At 43.3% G+C, this 19,412-nt stretch overlaps 1 protein-coding gene and 1 long non-coding RNA gene across 3 annotated transcripts in view; one reads left to right on the top strand and one right to left on the bottom strand.

Annotated features, from left to right (window-relative positions):
• The window catches only part of TCAF1 (TRPM8 channel associated factor 1), a 51,358-nt gene extending 48,546 nt beyond the window's left edge, over positions 1-2,812 (top strand). The window contains exon 9 of the mRNA XM_055591191.1: positions 7-2,812. Coding sequence (XP_055447166.1) covers positions 7-16 — 10 coding nt within the window. The 3' untranslated portion in view covers positions 17-2,812. The remainder of the gene's footprint in view (positions 1-6) is intronic.
• Positions 2,813-12,173: 9,361 nt separating this feature from the next.
• On the bottom strand, positions 12,174-14,497 carry LOC129658723 (uncharacterized). 2 transcript variants are annotated; one of them, XR_008717502.1, is made up of 3 exons: positions 13,645-14,497; positions 13,026-13,334; positions 12,174-12,565 (listed from the first exon to the last, which is right to left on the bottom strand). It is a non-coding gene; the product is annotated as an uncharacterized LOC129658723 (long non-coding RNA). The 2 variants fall into 2 exon arrangements; XR_008717503.1 differs by having other exon boundaries at positions 12,174-12,554.
• Between the last annotated feature and the right edge of the window lie 4,915 nt (positions 14,498-19,412).

Below are 19,412 nucleotides of genomic sequence, written 5' to 3'. Positions count from 1 at the left end.
CCCCAGGCCCCACTGAAACTGAAGTCAAGAAACATAAAAGAGAATTGACTCATCTCAGCAAAGAAAACTGAAGGAATTTGGTTGTAAGCAAAGAAGATCTCAGCACATTCCTAGAAGAGAGAAAGTGGAAGGCACAATAATGAAAGAGTACAGCTCCTTGCAGGCAGAATATAAGCTGATCTGGACACATAACCCCAAAGAGACTTGGGCACCTGAAAAGTCTATTTACTAAAGAATTATGTCAGTTGTGAAATTGACTCCCCTCCCTTTCTACCCCAACCTTGGTGCACAGAACACAACCTACCATTGGTTTCAAGTCTGTTGTTATTGTGGTTATTCTGTTGGTGTTGTTTGTGTAAAGGAATCGAAGAAACTGCTTGAGGAGAGGTAGGAGTTGGTGCTCCAAAGTAAATTTCTCTTTTATGGAAATAAATGAGCCCCTAGCCTATTAGCTAATTCTCTGCTGACAGCCAAGATCCCTACTCAAGTAACCAAGTGCTTTCAGTCACAGAAAGACATCCTGCAGAAGCAGACAGACCACACAACTGCAGAGGGAGCCCAAGCAACTCTGTAAAAAACTGTCATATTGATTCTTCAGTGAAAATGGTCGGCTAGGAATTCCCAGACATTGAGCCTTAGGGGGAGTGGTTGGGGAAGGGACCAGGAAAGCAGCATGGATTCAAGAGATTTGGAAAATATAACAAATTCTGGGGGAAACAGAGTTAACATGGGAAAAACGATTTAAAATATCTGTATCTTTGGAGAGATGTGAGGTGCATCTGTAAGGTTAAAAACAGGATGCTACAAAGGGAAAACTTTGAAAATAAGGAGAACCCTTAAACTGAAATAAGGCTGCCAAAAATATTTAGTAGACAGACTCTAAGATAAAATTGAGGGAATCTTCCCAGATGTGGAGCAAAAGGAAATAGGAAATATAAAGGGGGGGGGGGGTGGGGGAAGACATAGACAATCAGTATCTATCTGTTAGGAGTGTCTAGAAGAGAGAACATAGAAAATGTTGTGAAGATAAAAACAATTGAACAGAAATAACTAAGTCTCCAAATTGAGAAGACCCCCATACAACCTACATCTAGACACAATCTTGTGAAATTTTGGAATATTAAGGATGGAGCAAAGATACTGGAAATGCCAAGAGAAAAGATAAAGTTAGGTCATCATGATTAGCTCAACTAAAAAGGGATGAGAAATAGATTGGGAGATTTTTCACCAGCAACACAATGATATAGGCCAATAGAGGAATGCCTTCACATCCAGAAAATCTCTGTACCCAAAATTCCATAGCAAGCCAAACCAAGGAAATTGTCTGATGTGCAAGTTTTCAGAACATCTACCTTCTCTGCACTTGGAAAGGAAGTTCTCTCTCACCTGCTAAGGAAGATCTGCAGCAAAATGAAGATGAAAATCAGGAAAGAGGAAGAAATGGAAACCAGAAGACAGTGAACCTCACCCAGGATGTCTCCCTCCAGAGTGACCATTATTCAACAGGAAGACTCACTCTAGAGTGACCATTATCCAAGAGACCCATTTCAGATAAGAGTACATGGTCTCAGACTCTCTGATTCTGTGCCATAGACATTATCCTTGAGAAGTTGGAATGTTTGAGAAATGGAGGAGATGCATTCTTTAACAAACACAAAGGAAAACAAAACAAAAACGTGTTAAATTCAAGTCCAATTATGAGATAATGATAACAAAAATTACTCATGGAATGTAAGAAGAGACTGGATTTGTCATTGGCGGTAGGTATATTTCATTCCAGGTGACATAGGAATCATGATATTGGATATGTTTGGAAGAAAATATCCTAGCTTCTACTTTGTTGTTGTTTAGTCGGTAAGTCGAGTCCAACTCTTTGTGACCCCGTGGACTGTAGCCCACCAGGCCCCTCTGTCCGTGGGATTTCCCAGGCAAGAATATTGGGGTGGGTTTCCATTTCCTTCTCCAGGGGATCTTCCCAATCCTGGGATCAAACCCAGGTCTCCTGCAATGGCAGGCAGATTCTTTACTGCTGAGCCACCAACTCTCAGTAAACAGTATTTACAAAGCCAAAATAATGTAGATACTATTTATTGGTATTCAGTGCTCTGATCAGCCTATAAACAAAACATGAGAGGCCTAATCTTTTATCCAGAAATGAAACTGAAAGTAACCTATCTTATAAAGGGAAAAAGAAAGCAGAAAGAGGTTGAGAATTCATTGAGGGAAGAGTGGTGGAGAGAAATGTAGAATTACTTGTCCATTCAAAATGGGGGTGAAAAGTCTACAGTTAATGGGACAAGGACTAAAGGATTAGTTACTGTTCAAAATTATAAATTAAAACAATAGAAGCATTAAAAGTGCATCTATCAAAAAGTTGGGAAAGGATAGGCAGATGAAAGGTGGGAATAGCATAAGTTAAATCCTTATCTTTTGTAATGGGGAATTATTAAAGATGGTCTAAAGTTAATAAGTCAAGAAATTATTGTTCAAACATATTATTTAATGTTAGGAAGTTAGTTAACAGAATATCTAAAAATAGAAATTGTTAAATGCATCACCTCTAGGGTATGGGACTAGTATTAAAAGGGTGGAGTGGGAAACTGTGTTTTTCATTTTAAGTCCTTCTGTACTATTTAATTTTTTACCTTATGCATGTATTACTCTGAGAAATTTTTAATAAACTCAAATAAAAATCCTTCCATGGCTACATGTTGACTAAGATACAATCCAATCAAAACCCTTAAAACGGCTTATAAGGCCCTCAAGTAACTGGATCCATCCAAGGTGTCCAGGCTCATCACATCTGAGTTCTAACCCATCTAACCCAGATGCCCATCACTCTCTAGTTCTAACCACACTAAATAACCTCCAGCTATTCAGACACACTTCGTCTTGCCTTGCTTCTACAGGTGTTCTACAGAAAACAAAGCCTGTCCCTGACTCACCATGTGTCTGCTGATTGAGTACCTGTTAAGTGAATGAATGTGCAACAGGGTGTTCATGAAAATCGCCAACATGCATTCTTTCTCAAGAAGGTACATGATGTTTGTCTCTTAATCTAGGAGCATTTCAAGACCCTGATGTAAGCTTTCCTGAACTATCGTTTGATGGTTTTGATAAGTTTTAGTTGTATATGAGACCAGATGATATCAGAGGGTTTCTATTCATCTGTCAGTATCCTTGGCATGTTCTTTGCCTTGTTGCCTCAACATTACAATTGATTTTCAGCTGTTTTTTTCTCTGCTCAGTTCAGTTCAGTCGCTCAGTCACGTCCGACTCTGCAACCCCATGGACTGCAGCATGCCAGGCTTCCCTGTCCATCACCAACTCCTGGAGCTTACTCAAACTCAATTCCACTGAGTCGGTGATGCCATGCAACCATCTCATCCTCTTTCGTCCCCTTCTCCTCCTGCCTTCAATCTTTCCCAGCATCAGGGTCTTTTCAAATGAGTCAGCTCTTTGCATCAGGTAGCCAGAGTATTAGCTTTTAGCATCAGCATCGGTCCTTCCAACGAATATTCAGGACTGATTCCCTTTAGGATGGACTGGTTGGATTTCCTTGCTGTCCAAGTCACTCTCAAGAGTCTTCTCCAACACCACAGTTTAAAAGCATCAATTTTTTGGCATTCAGCTTTCTTTATGGTCCAACTCTTACATCCATACATGACTACTGGATCCCTGCAGTTGAGAGAAACAGTCAACCATCCAGTGGACACCTTTGGCCTCCAAAGTTTCATGTCTACTGCTATGCCTAGTCTCTTGGTGGCTCTTCCTTCTTCATCATTTACTTTCTTCTACCGTCTACCTTCCAAGGCCAACTGGAGCACTCTAATGAGTACTGACCTTACTGCCAGTCTTCAGCAGCTGCATGTATTGGAAATCCTTCTTATTCATATTTCCTCTTCATAATAATATCACGGATTTACCTAGTTGCTAAACCAATGTCCCCACTCAAGGTCACAACCTCCCTAATGTATATACTTAACAGGCCAGTAAGTAATCAAATACTGCCCTGAGTGCATGCTGTCCCTTCAGTCGTGTCCAACTCTGCGACCCTGTGGACTGTAGCCCACCAGGCTCCTCTGTCCACAGGATTCTCCAGGAAAGAATACTGGAGTGGGTTGCCATGGCCTCCTCCAGGAAATCTCCTAGACCCAGGGATCGAATCTTATGTCTCCTGCCTTGGCAGATGGGTTCTTTACCAGTAGCGCCACCTTGCTGATAAAAGTAACACTTTCAGGACTCGTTCATGCCTATGTTCTTTATTCCTCCAAAGATTTTGGACCCCTGCTTGGCTTCCATTTTGAAACAGATTTCTTTCACTGACCCACATGATTGGAGTCAGTCTTCCAAGTACTGTCGAGAAGGGGTGGGGTGATCCTAAACTTCTCAGACATCTAGCTACACAAACACAATTCCACTTCTAATTCCAGAGAGTTATAGAAATGTCACTTATTTGGATTCTTGTGATTTAAATGCTATGAAGAGAAGCATTTCTTTGAAAGGAAATCTTGGGCAGTATAAGTTATTTCCAGTGTTCAAGTGTTATGTTAGGTGGTTGGCTCCATAGGTCTCATTATATCAGAAATGAATAAGTAAGTAAAATACAGATAAGGTATGCATTGACCAGTGATGACAGTGTCAGGAGCTACGGACTGTGTTAATACAAGTATGTACACCCGAGGGCCATCAGAAAGTTAACTCCATTCATCTGCACTATATAGGAACTCATATATAATTACTTAAGAAATATGTGCATGAAGGCATTAAATATTTCTTTGCATGAACTGCCTAAATTTGGACATGAAATGCACTTTACAGATTGCCAAAGCATTTAGAATAATTTGAGAACTGAGACAGTGCTGACAGGGTGGAAAGGAAGGCAAAATGATCAAGGTGGCAGTATAAAAACATTCAAATTAAGAAGAGGACCCAGAGAAATAGAGAGAAGATCCTCCCCTCCTCATCAACAATATAGCAGCCTGTACCTATGCCCACTCCTACTATCTGTGAAGTCTCTGATTTAAACAGGAGCCAATATAAGCCCATATGAATTTCACAAATAGACCAAAGAGAATATGAAAACCTTTATAGCTCTGAGTTCAGACTGGCCACCTGTCAAGATGGCCAGCAAACTCTAGCTTCATTGCTTTAAATAAATTGTTGAGTCCAGCTAGACGAAAGTGCGGTGTGGCAAAAAAATGAGAAACACTCAAGAAAGTTACAGCGGGGATCAGGGGACCAACACCATGACGGGGTGAAGGTGCCCAAATTGATCTCAAGTCTGCTTTATTATGCTTTCTGAGACTTGCTTGTATGTGTTTACATGAGCATAGCAGGACGGGTGGCCTTCAATGGTAATCCCGTGCAGTTAACATTTTCATATCCCTGTTTTTCTGCCTCAAGGACAAAGACCCAGTAAATCTCTATGTGCCTCCCAGCCGCCACAGCTAGGAACCTTCTGTTGATGGCTTTCCATCCCCAGGCGCACATCCTGCTTTCAAGATGTTTTTTGTTCCTTCTTGGATTCCCTCAGGAGTCGCATACTGAACCATGTCCTCTCAGCAAGATTGTTTAATTCTTTTGTTAGGCCTTTTAGTAGGCCTGTCTCCTACAATAAATATGCAGGAAGAAACTTGCCCTTGGAAATAGACCATGCTATAATTTGAATGTGTGCATACTCAAGTCGCTCAGTCTGAGCAACCCTATGGACTGTAGCCATAGGGGCCTATGGACTATAACCCACCAGGCTCCTCTGTCCATGGGATTTTCCAAGCAAGACTACTGGAATGGGTAGCCATTTCCTCCTCCAGGAGATCTTCTCAACCCAGGGATCGAACGTGAGTCTCCTGCATAGCAGGCAGATTCTTTACCTTTAAGCCACCAGGGAAGCCCCATAATTTGAATAGAAGTTATCATACATTTACTACAGAAATAAAAATGTAGTGAATGAGTCTTTCTTAAATACTCTCAAGCTGATGACTTTACCCTTTATTCAAAATACAACACAATTTTAATAAATAAACGAGCATTTTAATGTTAGGAGACACAACCACTTCTATTAGCCTGGGTCCTCCAAGAGGCAGAAGCCAGATAAGGTCAGGTATACAGGAGGTTTATTAAGCTTTATTCATGGAAACACTTGTGAGAGAAAATAGAGAGGGAGCCAGAGGAGAGTGGAAGGGCCACCAGACTGTGATGTCCTTGTAACCTCAGTGAAGGAGAGAGTGAAAGAAGGAAGGGCTTGCATTGCAGTGCAGGTCTCAGAAAGTTTTGTCAAGGCCTCTGGAGAGTCCTTGAGCAAAAGTCACCCGCCAAATAACGCCCCATGTCTCCTTAGTGTGCAGGCTCAGTTGCTACGTTGTATCAGGCAGATTTTTTACCCCTGAGCCACCTGGGAAGCCCCTCTCCTTAGTATCCCCACCATAACTAATCACTGGCCAGCAGAAGCTCCTGGGCAGTGTGGCCTTGGCGCCGAGGATTCTAGAACACATCAGCTGGGGCCGTCTGTCAACTGCATACCCGCTCCCTGCAGTTGGAGAGCTGAGCTGTGCGTTTTCACGGCCATCAAAGCACTTGTTCTTAAAACAGCCATGGACACCTGTTCTGGATCATTTCATTGACTTAATTAACCTCCCCAGTGACTCATACCAGTAAATGCACATAGGTGGATTCATCCATCTTTCTTCCTAAATTAGAGTGTGCCTAATCCTTCCCAAATCCTTGAGGCCCTTCAGGGAAAGAATACATGGGACCACGTTAAATTTAACTCATAACCAAAAATAATCGAAGCAGGAGGCCAGTGACTATTAATGCTAGCCCACAGTTGGAAAGCGCATGCGGGAAACTGGAATTACTGCGGAGATTTTTTTTCCTCTCTTTGACAGAAATGGACTGACGTGCCACTAGTAACAATGACAATGCTGATTTGTGTACAATTATTGTATATGCTAGACAATGAAGTATTATATTATTTATAACCCACAAACAGCCAGTCGTTGCAGTGCAAAGGGTATGTATTAGCATGCTTGGCTTGAGTTGATTCATATCTAACCTTGGAACTGGAACTAGCTTCATATCCCCCTGAATCTCATAGGGAAGAGGTGGATTATCTGAATAAAATTGGAATTGGGTTAGAAAGGACAAGCGAGGTGAAGTAGGAGATAGATGTTGAGGAGGAAACCTCAGTGTTTCCTACATGACATTTCTTAAAAACCTTTTCCTAGAAACTGGAAACTCAATCCAAACTTATTATCATACCAGCCAAAATCGCTTAAAACCTGGCCCGGCTCTGTAGAACTACCACTTTGGATATGTCTTGTTAACAAGCTTCCCTCACCATGAACATTTTCTCTTTTTCAAACTAAGCTTTCCACACTCACACCTTCATGCTGTGGATTATGACAGCTTCACATTGTAATGCACATTTTTCCAAAGCTAAAAGCGACTGATCTGATCTGATCTGTAAGTTCTTTTCTGATACCCTGATTGGAAATAATTGCTTCTTCCTTTCTGTTCCCTTGCACTTAATTTGCAGCCAATTCAGCACCTAGATAAATCCATCTGATACCGTAGTTTCCTGTCTTCTCCCCTCCCTAGACTTACTGACCACAGCATCCTCTCCATCTCCTAGAGTGTGCCACAGGATATGTGCCCAGTGAGAATATGCTGACTTTCATAGACCAGTTTCTGTGTTCCCCTGGGTGGGAGGAAGGGCCTGAGGGTCCTCACCTTCACATGACTTAGTTGGACCCACACTGGTCACGATCTTTCATTTCCCATTTTTTTAAATGGACCCTTATGTTCTTCCTCATGTCACTTCGTTTCCGTTCTTCAGGCAGCCTTGCTCCCAAATGGTAGATGGTGGGCCTGCTTCTTCTGCTCTCTGACCCTGGAAAACCACCTTTGTTTGTTTGAAACCCTTTAATCTTCTCATTCATCCTTAAGAACAATATGGCAAAAAATATTAATAAATATAACTTCACCATAAAGACTGAGGCTGTTGTAAGTAGAAACTAGTTAAAACTTAAGAGAACAAACTCACAAAAGAGACCTTGAACTCAGCACCGACATGAAACTTGCCTGACCACCCTCAGTGTCCAATTCCCACTTTGCTTCCCAAAGCTCAGTTGTTTCCCGGTATGAGATCAAGAGCTCAACTAATCCCGCTTTACATCTGGTTTCCACTCTGAAATATTCAGAAATTCCCATCTGTCTTATCTGATCATCCTCTTTGTATAGGCTTCTGCATGTTCTTTCTTTCTGAAACCTGATTGCATTTGGTTCTCTGCCAAATAGGTTTCTACTAGTGACAAAAGACTTATTTACTCACTAATTCAACAGACATTTCTTGAACATTCACTATATACGTGTTTACTCAACATACACTTATGTATTCATTAAGATACTACATGCCAGAAATGAAACAGACTCAATAGTGGGCAAAAAAAGACAGACTTTACACTCAGCATACAAGCCGAAGAGAAAGAATGTTATCAAATGATTATACAAATGAATGTAAAATCACAGCCTGGATAAGATTTAAGAAACACACGTATTTAGTGTAGGCATATCAGGAGTAGGATTTAGTATAGTCTGGAGATTAGGAAAGTCTTTTCTAAGGAAGTGATGACCGAACTAAGATAAGAAAAAAAGAGTCATTTTCTACGAAAAGGAGATTGCACTTTGGTAGGAGGAAGTTTTGCAACTCAGTCAGTTCAATCGCTCAGTAGTGCCCAACTCTTTGTGACCCCTGGACTGTAGCCCACAAGGCTCTTCTGTCCATGAAATTCTCCAGGCAAGAATATTGGAGTGGGTTGCCATTCCCTTACTCAGCCATAAAATAGAATGAAATCTTGTCACTTTCAACAACATGGATGGACCTAGAGGGTATTAAACTAACTAAAATAAATTAGACAAGAAAGACAAATATTGTATGATTTCACTTATAGGAGGAACTGAAAAAGCAAAACAAATAAACAAACATAACTAAACCAAAAAAGACTCATAGATACAGAGAACAAACACGTGGTTGCCAGAGGGGAGAGGGGGTATGTGGGGGAATAGGTGAGGGAGATTGAAAGATACAAACTTTTAGTTATAAAATAAATGAGTCACAGGTATGAAATGTACAGCATGAGGAATATGGCCAATAAGTATATCTTTCTACAGTAACAGATGACAACTAGATTTATCAAGGTGATTATTTTAAATGTAGGCATCAGCTCCTCTGTCCATGGAATTCTCCACACAAGAGTACTGGAGTGGGTTGCCATGCCCTCCTCCAGATGATCCTCCTGACTCAGGGATCAAACCCATGTCTCTTTCGTCTCCCACATTAGCAGGCGGGTTCTTTACTGCTAGCACCACCTGGGAAGTCAGGTGGCAAGTTCCGCCACCAAATACTGTAACTTTTCTTAAATCGCTCTGTTATATAAAAACTACCATGATGTTGTAGATCACTTATAACTTCAAAAACAAACAAACTCATAGAAAAAGAGATCAGACTTGTGGTTACCAGAGGCCAGGTATGGGAAGAGGGCAAATTGGATGAAGGCAGTCATAACATAACTGGGAGTCATAACTCCCAGTTATAACACAAATAAGATATAATGTACAATATGATAAAGATAATAAACATGCTATACCTTATGTATGAAGGTTGTTCAGAGAGTAAATCCTAACTGTTCTCATCATACAGAAAAAAAAAAAATTTCTATTTAATTTTCCATCTATATGAGATGATGGATGTTCACTAAATTTACTGTGATAATCATTTCATGACATATATAAATCAAATCATTATGTTGCACACCCTAAACTTACATAGCACTGTACATCAGTTATATATCAATAAAACCGAAAGAAAAATAAAAACTATATTTAAAAAAAGAACTACAGTAGATAAAAAGTATTCTCCATTCTCAAATATCCTAGAGATAATCATGGTTATCAAGTTCTTCACACACACACACACACACACACCCCCCCCACAGCAGCAATAGCTGCGTATCTATATAAAAGCTTTTTCTAATAACATTAGCAAGATAATACTACACACACTAACCAACACATTTTATTTTTTAAGATTCTTTTATGAGAATCATTTTTAAAGTCTTATTGAATCTGTTACTTCTGTCATATGTTTTGGGTTTTTTACACTGTGAGTCATGAGAGGTCTTAGTTCCCCATCCAGGGATGGAACTCCCACCCGCTACATTGGAAAGTGGAGTCTGAACCACTGGATTGCCAGGCAAGTCCCATAACCGAAACATTTTAAACATTAAGCTTTTCAACATTTGCATACAAGTACTTGCAGATTTACTCTATTTCTTTTAACAGTAGGAAAGGGTTCCATTTGTGAGTTACAGATTGGCACTTGCCATCAGCTCTTGCCATCCACCTCTTCAAGGATTAAATCATGTGCTGCTACAGCTGCTGAGTTTCAACACCCCCTGAAGGAGTTCAGGGTGGAGAGCAGAAATGAGGCATTCTGTGCTCCTGGAAAACTGGCAGGACAAGTCTTCAGATAGGAGATATTTTCAGGAGCCGATTTTATGAGCCCAATTCTTGTATCTCCTCATCTCTAGAAAAGCACTAAAATCCTTTGTGATGATGCTTGTTTCTCATGACTAGCAGAAGCTTCACGAGACCACCAGAAGCTTTCTACAAAAAATATGTGCTTGACTGCATGTACTTGCCCTTTACCAGAATCACATACATTCTGCCCTTCCCCTCTACCTCTTTGAAACAGTTTCTCAGAGCTATCTGAGGTGCCGTCTCCCGGGCTGCAGTGCTCATATTGCTCCAAATAAACACTTAAGTGAAAACTCTAACGGTGTGCATCTTTTTTTAGTCAACACATTGTATGATGTAGACTAATTTAACCACTAACTTACTGACAGAACTTACTGATTAGGTAATTCTGAGTTGCCTTTTACTTAAAGAACAGGAATTTACTTCTCGTGGTTCTGGACAGTAGAAGTCCAAGATCAAGGTCCTGGCAGGGTTTGGTTTCCCTGAGGACTCTACAGCTTAGGGCCCTCACTTTCTCGCCATGAGCTCACACGGTTTGTCCTCTCTGTGAGAGCATTCCCAATGTCTCATCCTCTTCTCACAGGGACACCCGTCATACTGGATTAGGGATCCACCTCAATGGCCTCATTTTAATTCAGTCACCTCTTTAAAGACCTTCCCTCCAAATATGGTTACATTCTGAGGTACAGAGAATTGAGACTTCAACATGGAATTTTGGGGAAACACAATCCCGCCCAAAACGAGAAGCATTTCACAACATACTAAAATATGTACCAGCACTTCATTCCTGCTTCCCCCACTCTCAAAGAATTAAAAAAAAAAAAAAAAACCTGCTTTAAAATGCTGAAAGTATATTTTGGTAGAGATCCAAAGGGAAACAGACAAATAATACAGCATTATGTTGTTGTAACCACTCATTCTGGGAAACAAACTCACTCAGAAGGAAAATGCAGATAGTGGAGTGCGGTTTATTACACCGGCAGGCCCAAGGCAGAGTCTCCTCTTAGCCAAGGACCCTGACCAGTTTTTCTGAAAACCTTATATACCCTAAGTGTACGTGCCCAAACCCACCTCCCCAAATTCCCTGAAACTAGTCTGAACAAAGGAAAAGAAAGATATAATCAAAGTTAATCCGTGATTCTTATGCCTTAAGCCTAGGTAGTTAACAGTGGACACTTATCAATAGGCCTGTGGTCATACCCCATAAGCATAATAGAATTTATGATTCTCTTCAGTTACACAGATAATTAGGGTATTCTCTTAGGCAACAGAGAGTATAGGTACGAGCCCTGGGGCTCTTCCATCTGGGGGGGTCTGGTTTTCCAGCTGGTATGTCGTTTCCATAGATACTGGGCATACAGCTCAAAGTCCACAGTCCAGCCCAAGATGGAGTCCTGCTTTCAAGATGGAGCCTGTTCTGTCTGTTTCCTCCTTCATTCCCCACCTCTTGATGCTCTTTACTCATAGTATGAGCATCATTCATAGGGATATATTGCACCCTGACTCTCCGACCGCCAATTTGGGAGAACGACATCAACCTTTGAGTTACAAAGTTCATAATACATTGTAAAATAAAGGGTCCAGAAAGCAGAACTATCAAGGCAACTATAATAATAGTAAATATAGTTTTCCACCAATCACCGTTCACCCAAGATAGGACTGAAGTCCAAAAAGGAAGATTATCATCAGACATAACTTTTACCTGACCTTTCATGTCATCTAGGGTGGCTGATATATAGCCAGATAAATCAGGAATATATACACAACATTCAACTTTAATTATACCACAGGTCCCTCTTTGTGCTGAAACTATGGTTAGTCTCAAGATGATACCAGCAAGTCCTTGTAGCAGCAGTTAATTGTCGAGCTTCATCTCTTTTTCTTCTTTAAGATGATCTTGATTTCACGGGGATCAGTGGGGTCCTGTTGTGTAGTCCACTCAGCGTCCTCTGGGTCTGCGTGGCATGCTCTCTTCACCCTCATGTGGTGGATCCAGGGAGTAACACCTACAACTTCAACTGCAGTAAGGCTGGTCAGAACAACAGTATATGGACCCTTCCAATGTGGGGCCAAGGAGTCGTGTTTCCAGTCCTTCACCACACCTGATCCCCTGGCACAAATTCGTGAATCTGTTCCCCAAGGGGGAATGGCACCCTTTCTTGTACAAACTTAGTTACCTGATTTATTACCTTACCCAGTTGTTTCATCTGCTGTGAAATCTCATCTCCCCTTGCCTGAGGCAAATTTTTTTTACAATGGGAGGGGGCCTCCCATACACAATTTCGTACGGAGAATAGCCATGCGACCGTGGGGTCATCTTGAGTCTGGGCAGAGCCTTTGGAAGAAAGTCCACCCGGGAGCACTCAGTCTCTAAGATCCACTTGGAGAGTGTCTCTTTTAAGTGTCTGGTTGGTTCGTTCCACCATCCCAGAACTCTGGGGCCTATACGCCATATGTAATTTCCACTTGATATTTAGAGCTTTACATACCTGTTGAATTAAGTCGGGTACAAAGGCAGGGCTGTTGTCTGATCCTATACTGGTTGGGAACACAATCTGGGGATTATTTCTGGAAGCAGACAGCGAGCCACTTCATTTGCTTTTTCAGTTGGGGTGGGGAAGGCCTCCACCCATCCTGAGAAGGTACATACCATGAGTGTCAGCAGGGCTTAAAGTCCACTTAGAGTGCCTTTTAACTGTATTCCTGGAGGTTTTTGATCATGTCCCAGAGCAGTATTGCCTTTTTTCATTTTTGGTGGCCCTTTCTGCTTCAGCCAGCTGGTCTTGGGCCAGGGTATACTGTGAGAGAGTTAAAGTTAACTCAGGCATTTTTGAGAGTACAAAGGTTCTGATAGATCCCCCACCAGCAGGCCCAGATTTCTCAGCCGCATGTTTTGTGGATTTATCTGCTAGTCGGTTTCCCCCTGTTTGTGGGGTGTCTCCCTTTTGGTGACCCCAACAATGCATCACTGCTACCTTTTCAGGTTCCCATACAGCATCTAAGCGAGTCGAGATTTCTTCTTTGTTTTTAATGTCCTTTCTGTTGGTTGTCAGAGGACCTCGCTCTTTATATAAAGCCCCGTGTACATGTAAAGTAGCAAAAGCATACCTGGAGTCTCTGTAAATGTTTGTCTTCTTGCCTTTTGAGAGCTGGAGGGCCCGGATTAGAGCACGTAGTTCGGCCTGTTGAGCAGACCAGTGTGATGGCAGAGAGCTGGCCTCAACGATGGCTTCTTCCGTGACTACTGTGTATCCCAACAGTCGTCGTCCTGGTTTTGCCAGGCTGGTGCCTTTGTGTACAGGACCCACTCTGGGTCTGGGATTGGCTGGTCTCTCAAGTCAGGTCTGCTGGCATAAACTTCTTCTAGGATTTCCTTGCAATCACGTGAGGGCCCACCTTCTCCCACAGGAAGGAGAGTGGCTGGATTCAGGGCCTGACAAGGCTTAATAGTAATGTGGGGATTCTCACATAACAGTCCCTGGTACTGAGTAATCCGGGATGTCGACAGCCATTTATGGGGGTCCCCTCACAGGAGAGTGTTGACCTCGTATGGGACTTTTATGATCAAATCTTGGCCTGAAGTCAGCTTGGTTGCCTCCTGGACCAGTGAGGCAACCATAGCAACTGTCCGTAAGCATCCCGGCCACCCAGCAGCAACACTGTCCATCGGTTTTGAGAGATAAGCCACGGGTCTGTCCTGTGTCCCCATAGTCTGGGACAACACTCCCATAGCCACCTTGTCCTTTTCAGTCACGTAAAGAGTCAACGGCTTAGCAAGGTCTGGCAGGCCCAAGGCGGGTTTGGACATCATTGTACCGGGATTGAGTTCTATTACCAGTGGGACTTGTTTTGCAAGCCTAGGGGGGTTGTCTTCCACCCAGACCTCAGGGAATTGTTGAGTTAACTCTCTCTCTCAACTGCTCAGCTTGTCCAGTTTCCCTTCCAGGAGATTGTGCAACCTCCATTCATCTTGAGGGGTTCCCAAGAGGAAGAGTAAATAGGTGGTTGAGCCCACTTGAAGAGTGGGTCTTTCGTGGGGGGAAAGGTCACTTGTGGCCCCAATTTAGACAGCAAGTCTCTTCCCAACAAAGGCACTGGGCATTCAGGGATGTATAAAAATTAATGAGTCCCTTGGTGTCCCTCCATCTGACATTTTTGGGGTAGGCTAGAAACACAAAGGCTGCATTTATCACCATCTGAGACCCAGCAGCCTCTGGATCTATAAAGTCTATAGGTCTCGCACGGTCTTTTGTAGAACTCAGAGGGTGGTTTGCTTTCCCTTTGAATCACTTCAGAGGGTTTTACCATATTCATAGGTTTTTGGGGCCCCCTCTTGAGGCCTTGTAAAATAGCCGCCCGATATCTCGCCAGGTGGCCCCTCCCTTCCTCTGTGTTACAGTCCCCACTGGGCCTCTCATCTGGGGTGGCTGGTTCTGCCCACCACTGCGGGTTTGCAGTACCCTCAGGTGCCATTTCTCTTAACCATTTTCTGGCCTCTGTTAGGAGCTTGTATCTTTCCTCAGTAAAAAAAGGGAGACTAGTAGTTGGATTATATCATCCCATGTAGAGCAGTGGGCTCGGAAAGTAGTCTCCGTTAGCCTAATCATGGCTTGTGGCTCCCCCGAGTACAGTGGAGCGTGTCTCTGCCAGTTTAATATATCCGTAGAGGAAAATGGCTGGTAATACTAGGCTACAGGGGGCTGATGGTAGTGCCCCATGCGACCTGAACTGGAGGCTGTTGTAGCCTCTGAGGGGCATCTGTAGTGGGGTTCTTTCCCCCTGTTCCTTGGTGGAGCACAGCCTCTAATTCCTGTGTTTTCTTCTCCCTTCCCATCAGTACTCACTGGGAGAGGTGGATACAATCTAGGAGATCTCACTGGGGTGGAATCCTGGGGGCATTTACCAGAAGTCTCCATCTCTGGGACCAGAGCCTGCTGAAACTGTGGCTCTACGATCTCCGGGAGAGCTGGCAGAGGAGCAGCAGCTGCTGCAGGAACTTCACCTGGCCGTGGATCGGGCATGAAGGCGGCCTCTGGTCCTGGTGGTGCACTCACTGGGAGGCGGGTGTGTCATCATCCAGTATGGGGGAGGGGGCAGGTCATCCCCGTCCAAATCCTGTAGAATTTCTTTTTTATCACCAGTCAATTTTTGTGCCATTAATATTTTTCCCTTTCCCTTCTGGATACAGAACCTTGTCCCAGTAGGAGGGTCTTGAGTTAACCCTAGCCGCAAGTCAATATATGGATATTGGTCTGGGTGTCCTGACTCTCCTGTGACTACCGTATAGACTGTTTCCACTATTTTTAAGTTCATGGTGTTCTCTGGTGGCCATCCTACTCCCATAGGGGGCCATTCAACCTCACAGAACATGTGGAGGCAGTTAGGCGTCATCTTCACCCCATAGTCTCCTCTAAATCCCTTCTTTAAACTTTTAATCATGCACTCCAACACAGTTGCCTTAGATTCACTTCCCCCCATCTTGCTTACCTTCTTGGACTGTCTTCTAGTTTTCCTTTTCGTTCTGTCTATGAAGTTCTCAGTACCCTATGTACTTCTGATATTCCCACTCAATGAAACACTTATATTGCCATTCCATTTCCTTCCTAAATGGGGTGAGAAGAGCCTTACCTGCCAGATCCCAGAGGGAGAAGGGGGATCGGCATATCTTCACGTGCCGGTTGGCGTGGCCAAACCAGAACACCACGTGGTCCAAGACTGTTTCTCCCTTAACTTTTAAAGTCCATTCTGGCTTGGTGGGTTTGATCAAGTGTGGATGAAAAGACAGATGGGTTAAATATCCCACGTCCCAGGCCGTCTCCAGAAAAGCCAATTGGTACTCACTGATGTATTCCCCTCCTTCTAGCCTGATAATTCCGAAGGAGTCAAGAATTTCACAGCAAATGGGACACCTCCTCGGGGAGGGCAGAATACAAGCACACAAAGACCAAATTTCTTGTAACAACTCCCTGGCGATTGCTTGGTAATAATTTTCCCCAAGACAGCATGGACACCACCTCCTAAATGACATTCACAAATTTCCTTCCTAAGCTCTAACACACTCGTCAACCTGTGTACCAAGCAATCGCTGCCACCTGCCTATTCCAGGCTCCTGCAGGTCCGTCCCCCTTCTAGTCCCTCCCAGGGGGGTAATCAGGCCCCTTCTTCCACCCTGATGGGTGGGTTCCTCCTCACCTGAGCGCTCAGTTCCCCTGCTGCCGTCCACTACCTGCTAACACGAAAGGTCCGGGCATTGAGAAGCAGAATCCTTCCAGAAGGGCGAGGCGCCTTCCCCCCTCTAGAAGATTCGAGTCGCAAGGCCTTGGAGTAGTCCCAAATGGGATTTGTCTCCCCAAAGTGAGGAGTTTCCCGGCCAATGCACCAAATGTTGTAGCCACACATTCTGGGAAACAACCTCACTCAGAAGGACAACGCAGACAGTGGAGTGCAGCTTATTACACCGGCGGGCCCAAGGCAGAGTCTCCTCTTAGCCAAGGACCCCGACCAGTTTTTCTGAAAACCTTATATATCCTAAGTGTACGTGTCCAAACCCACCTCCCCAAATTCCCTGAAACTAGTCTGAACAAAGGAAAAGAAAGATACAATCAAAGTTAACCCATGATTCATATGCCTTAAGCCTAGTTAGTTAACAGTGGACACTTATCAATAGGCCTGTGGTCATACCCCATAAGCATAATAGAATTTATGATCCTATTTGGTTACACAGATAATTAGGGTATTCTTTTAGGCAACAGAGAGTATAGGTACGAGCCCTGGGGCTCTTCCATCCGGGGGGGTCTGGTTTTCCAGCTGGTATGTCGTTTCCATAGATACTGGGCATATACCTCAAAGTCCAAGATGGAGTCCTGCTTTCAAATGGAGCCTGTTCTGTCTGTTTCCTCCCTCAATGTTAAAGAGCAAAGAGTGAAAATGAACTCAGTCAGCACCTACTAACCCAATGTGTACTGAAGGCCAGGAGGCAGGGTGGAGATGAGATTTGGAAAGGGGTCCACCAGTGACCTTGGGAAAGAAACGAAATGGTAGAATCAGAAGCTGGATTTCGAAGTTTGAACCTCATTTTTGGCAAAGGAGAGGGTGACCTGCAGTGAAGAAATGACATGTTCTATACAGAGAGGCAAGAAATGGAGTTTAAGAGATGTGGTACACATACACCATGGAATATTACTCAGCCGTTAAAAAGAATGAACTAATGCCACTTGTGGCAACATGAATGGACCTACAGAGTGTCATGAGTGCAGTAAGACAGAGAAGGAGCAATATCTTATGACATCTCTGCAGCCATGAAATTAAAAGATGCTTACTCCTTGGAAGAAAAGTTATGACCAACCTAGATAGCATATTCAAAAGCAGAGACATTACTTTGCCAACAAAGGTCCATCTAGTCAAGGCCATGATTTTTCCAGTGGTCATGTATGGATGTGAGAGTTGGACTATAAAGAAAGGTGAGCACCGAAGAATTGATGCTTTTGAACTGTGGTGTTGGAGAAGATTCTTGAGGGTCCCTTGGACTGCAAGGAGATCCAACCAGTCCATTCTGAAGGAGATCAGCCATGGGATTTCTTTGGAGGGAATGATGCTGAAGCTGAAACTCCAGTACTTTGGCCACCTCATGCGAAGAGTTGACTCATTGGAAAAGACTCTGATGCTGGGAGGGATTGGGGGCAGGAGGAGAAAGGGATGACAGAGGATGAGATGGCTGGATGGCATCACTGACTCGATGGACCTGAGTCTGAGTGAACTCCAGGAGTTGGTGATGGACAGGGAGTTCTGGCGTGCTGCAATTCATGGGGTCACAAAGTGTTGGACACGACTGAGCAACTGAACTGAACTGAACTGATGACATCTCTTATATGTTGAATCTAAAAAGAAAGACACAAATGAACTTGCTTATAAGGCAGAAAGAGACTCACAGACTTAGAGAACAAACTTATGGTTGCAGGGGAGGGGAAGGATGGAGGAAGGATGGTGGAGGGATAGTTAGGGAGTTTGGGATGGACACATACACACTGCTATGTTTAAAATGGATAACAAACAAGGACCTACGGTATAGCACATGGAACTCTGCTCAGTGTTATGTGGCAGCCTGGATGGGACGGGAGTTTGGGGGAGAATGGATACATGCATATGTATGGCTGAGTCCCTTGCCTGTGCACCTTAAGCTATCACAACATTGTCTGTTAATAGGCTATACCCTAAAAGAAAACAAAAAAAAAAAATTTTTTTTAAGAAATGGAGTTTACCCAAGTGTATCTTTATCAAAGAAGAAGTTAGAAATAAACTTAAAAAATGAAAATAGAAAAAATGGAACTGGATAGGAAGATACTGGAGGAGGTACCACCTGTTTTACAAAGATTCGAGATCTGAGACAGAAGGGAATATGAGTGAAGTGTCGAGTACATGTGAAAATTCAATGAGGATGTGACATTAATGGATGCTTTTAAGTAATTTTTGTAAACAGACAGTCACGATCCTTTAAGAAAAACAGACACATCCGGTAACTCCATAAACAGAGCAATGATTTACATGTATAATCAGTGTTAGCCCCGAAGGAGAGACAGGTTATAAAATAGGGATCTAAAGTCCACATCTTTACAATCACCCTCAACTACACCCGTTGCCCCATCCCTACCGTCACTCTCTCCTTCTACAAACAAGACGAAACAAACTGCTACTGCTGCTGCTAAGTCGCTTCAGTCGTGTCTGACTCTGTGCGACCCCATAGACGGCAGCCCACCAGGCTTCCCCATCCCTGGGATTCTCCAGGCAAGAACACTGGAGTGGGTTGCCATTTCCTTCTCCAATGCATGAAAGTGAAAAGTGAAAGTGAAGTCGCTCAGTCCTGCCCGACTCTTAGCGAC

This window comes from Bubalus kerabau, chromosome 8 (assembly GCF_029407905.1).
Source record: "Bubalus kerabau isolate K-KA32 ecotype Philippines breed swamp buffalo chromosome 8, PCC_UOA_SB_1v2, whole genome shotgun sequence".
NCBI lineage: Eukaryota > Metazoa > Chordata > Mammalia > Artiodactyla > Bovidae > Bubalus > Bubalus kerabau.
The sequence above is the reverse complement of the archived record's forward strand: the minus strand, read 5'-3'. Positions and strand labels throughout refer to the sequence as shown.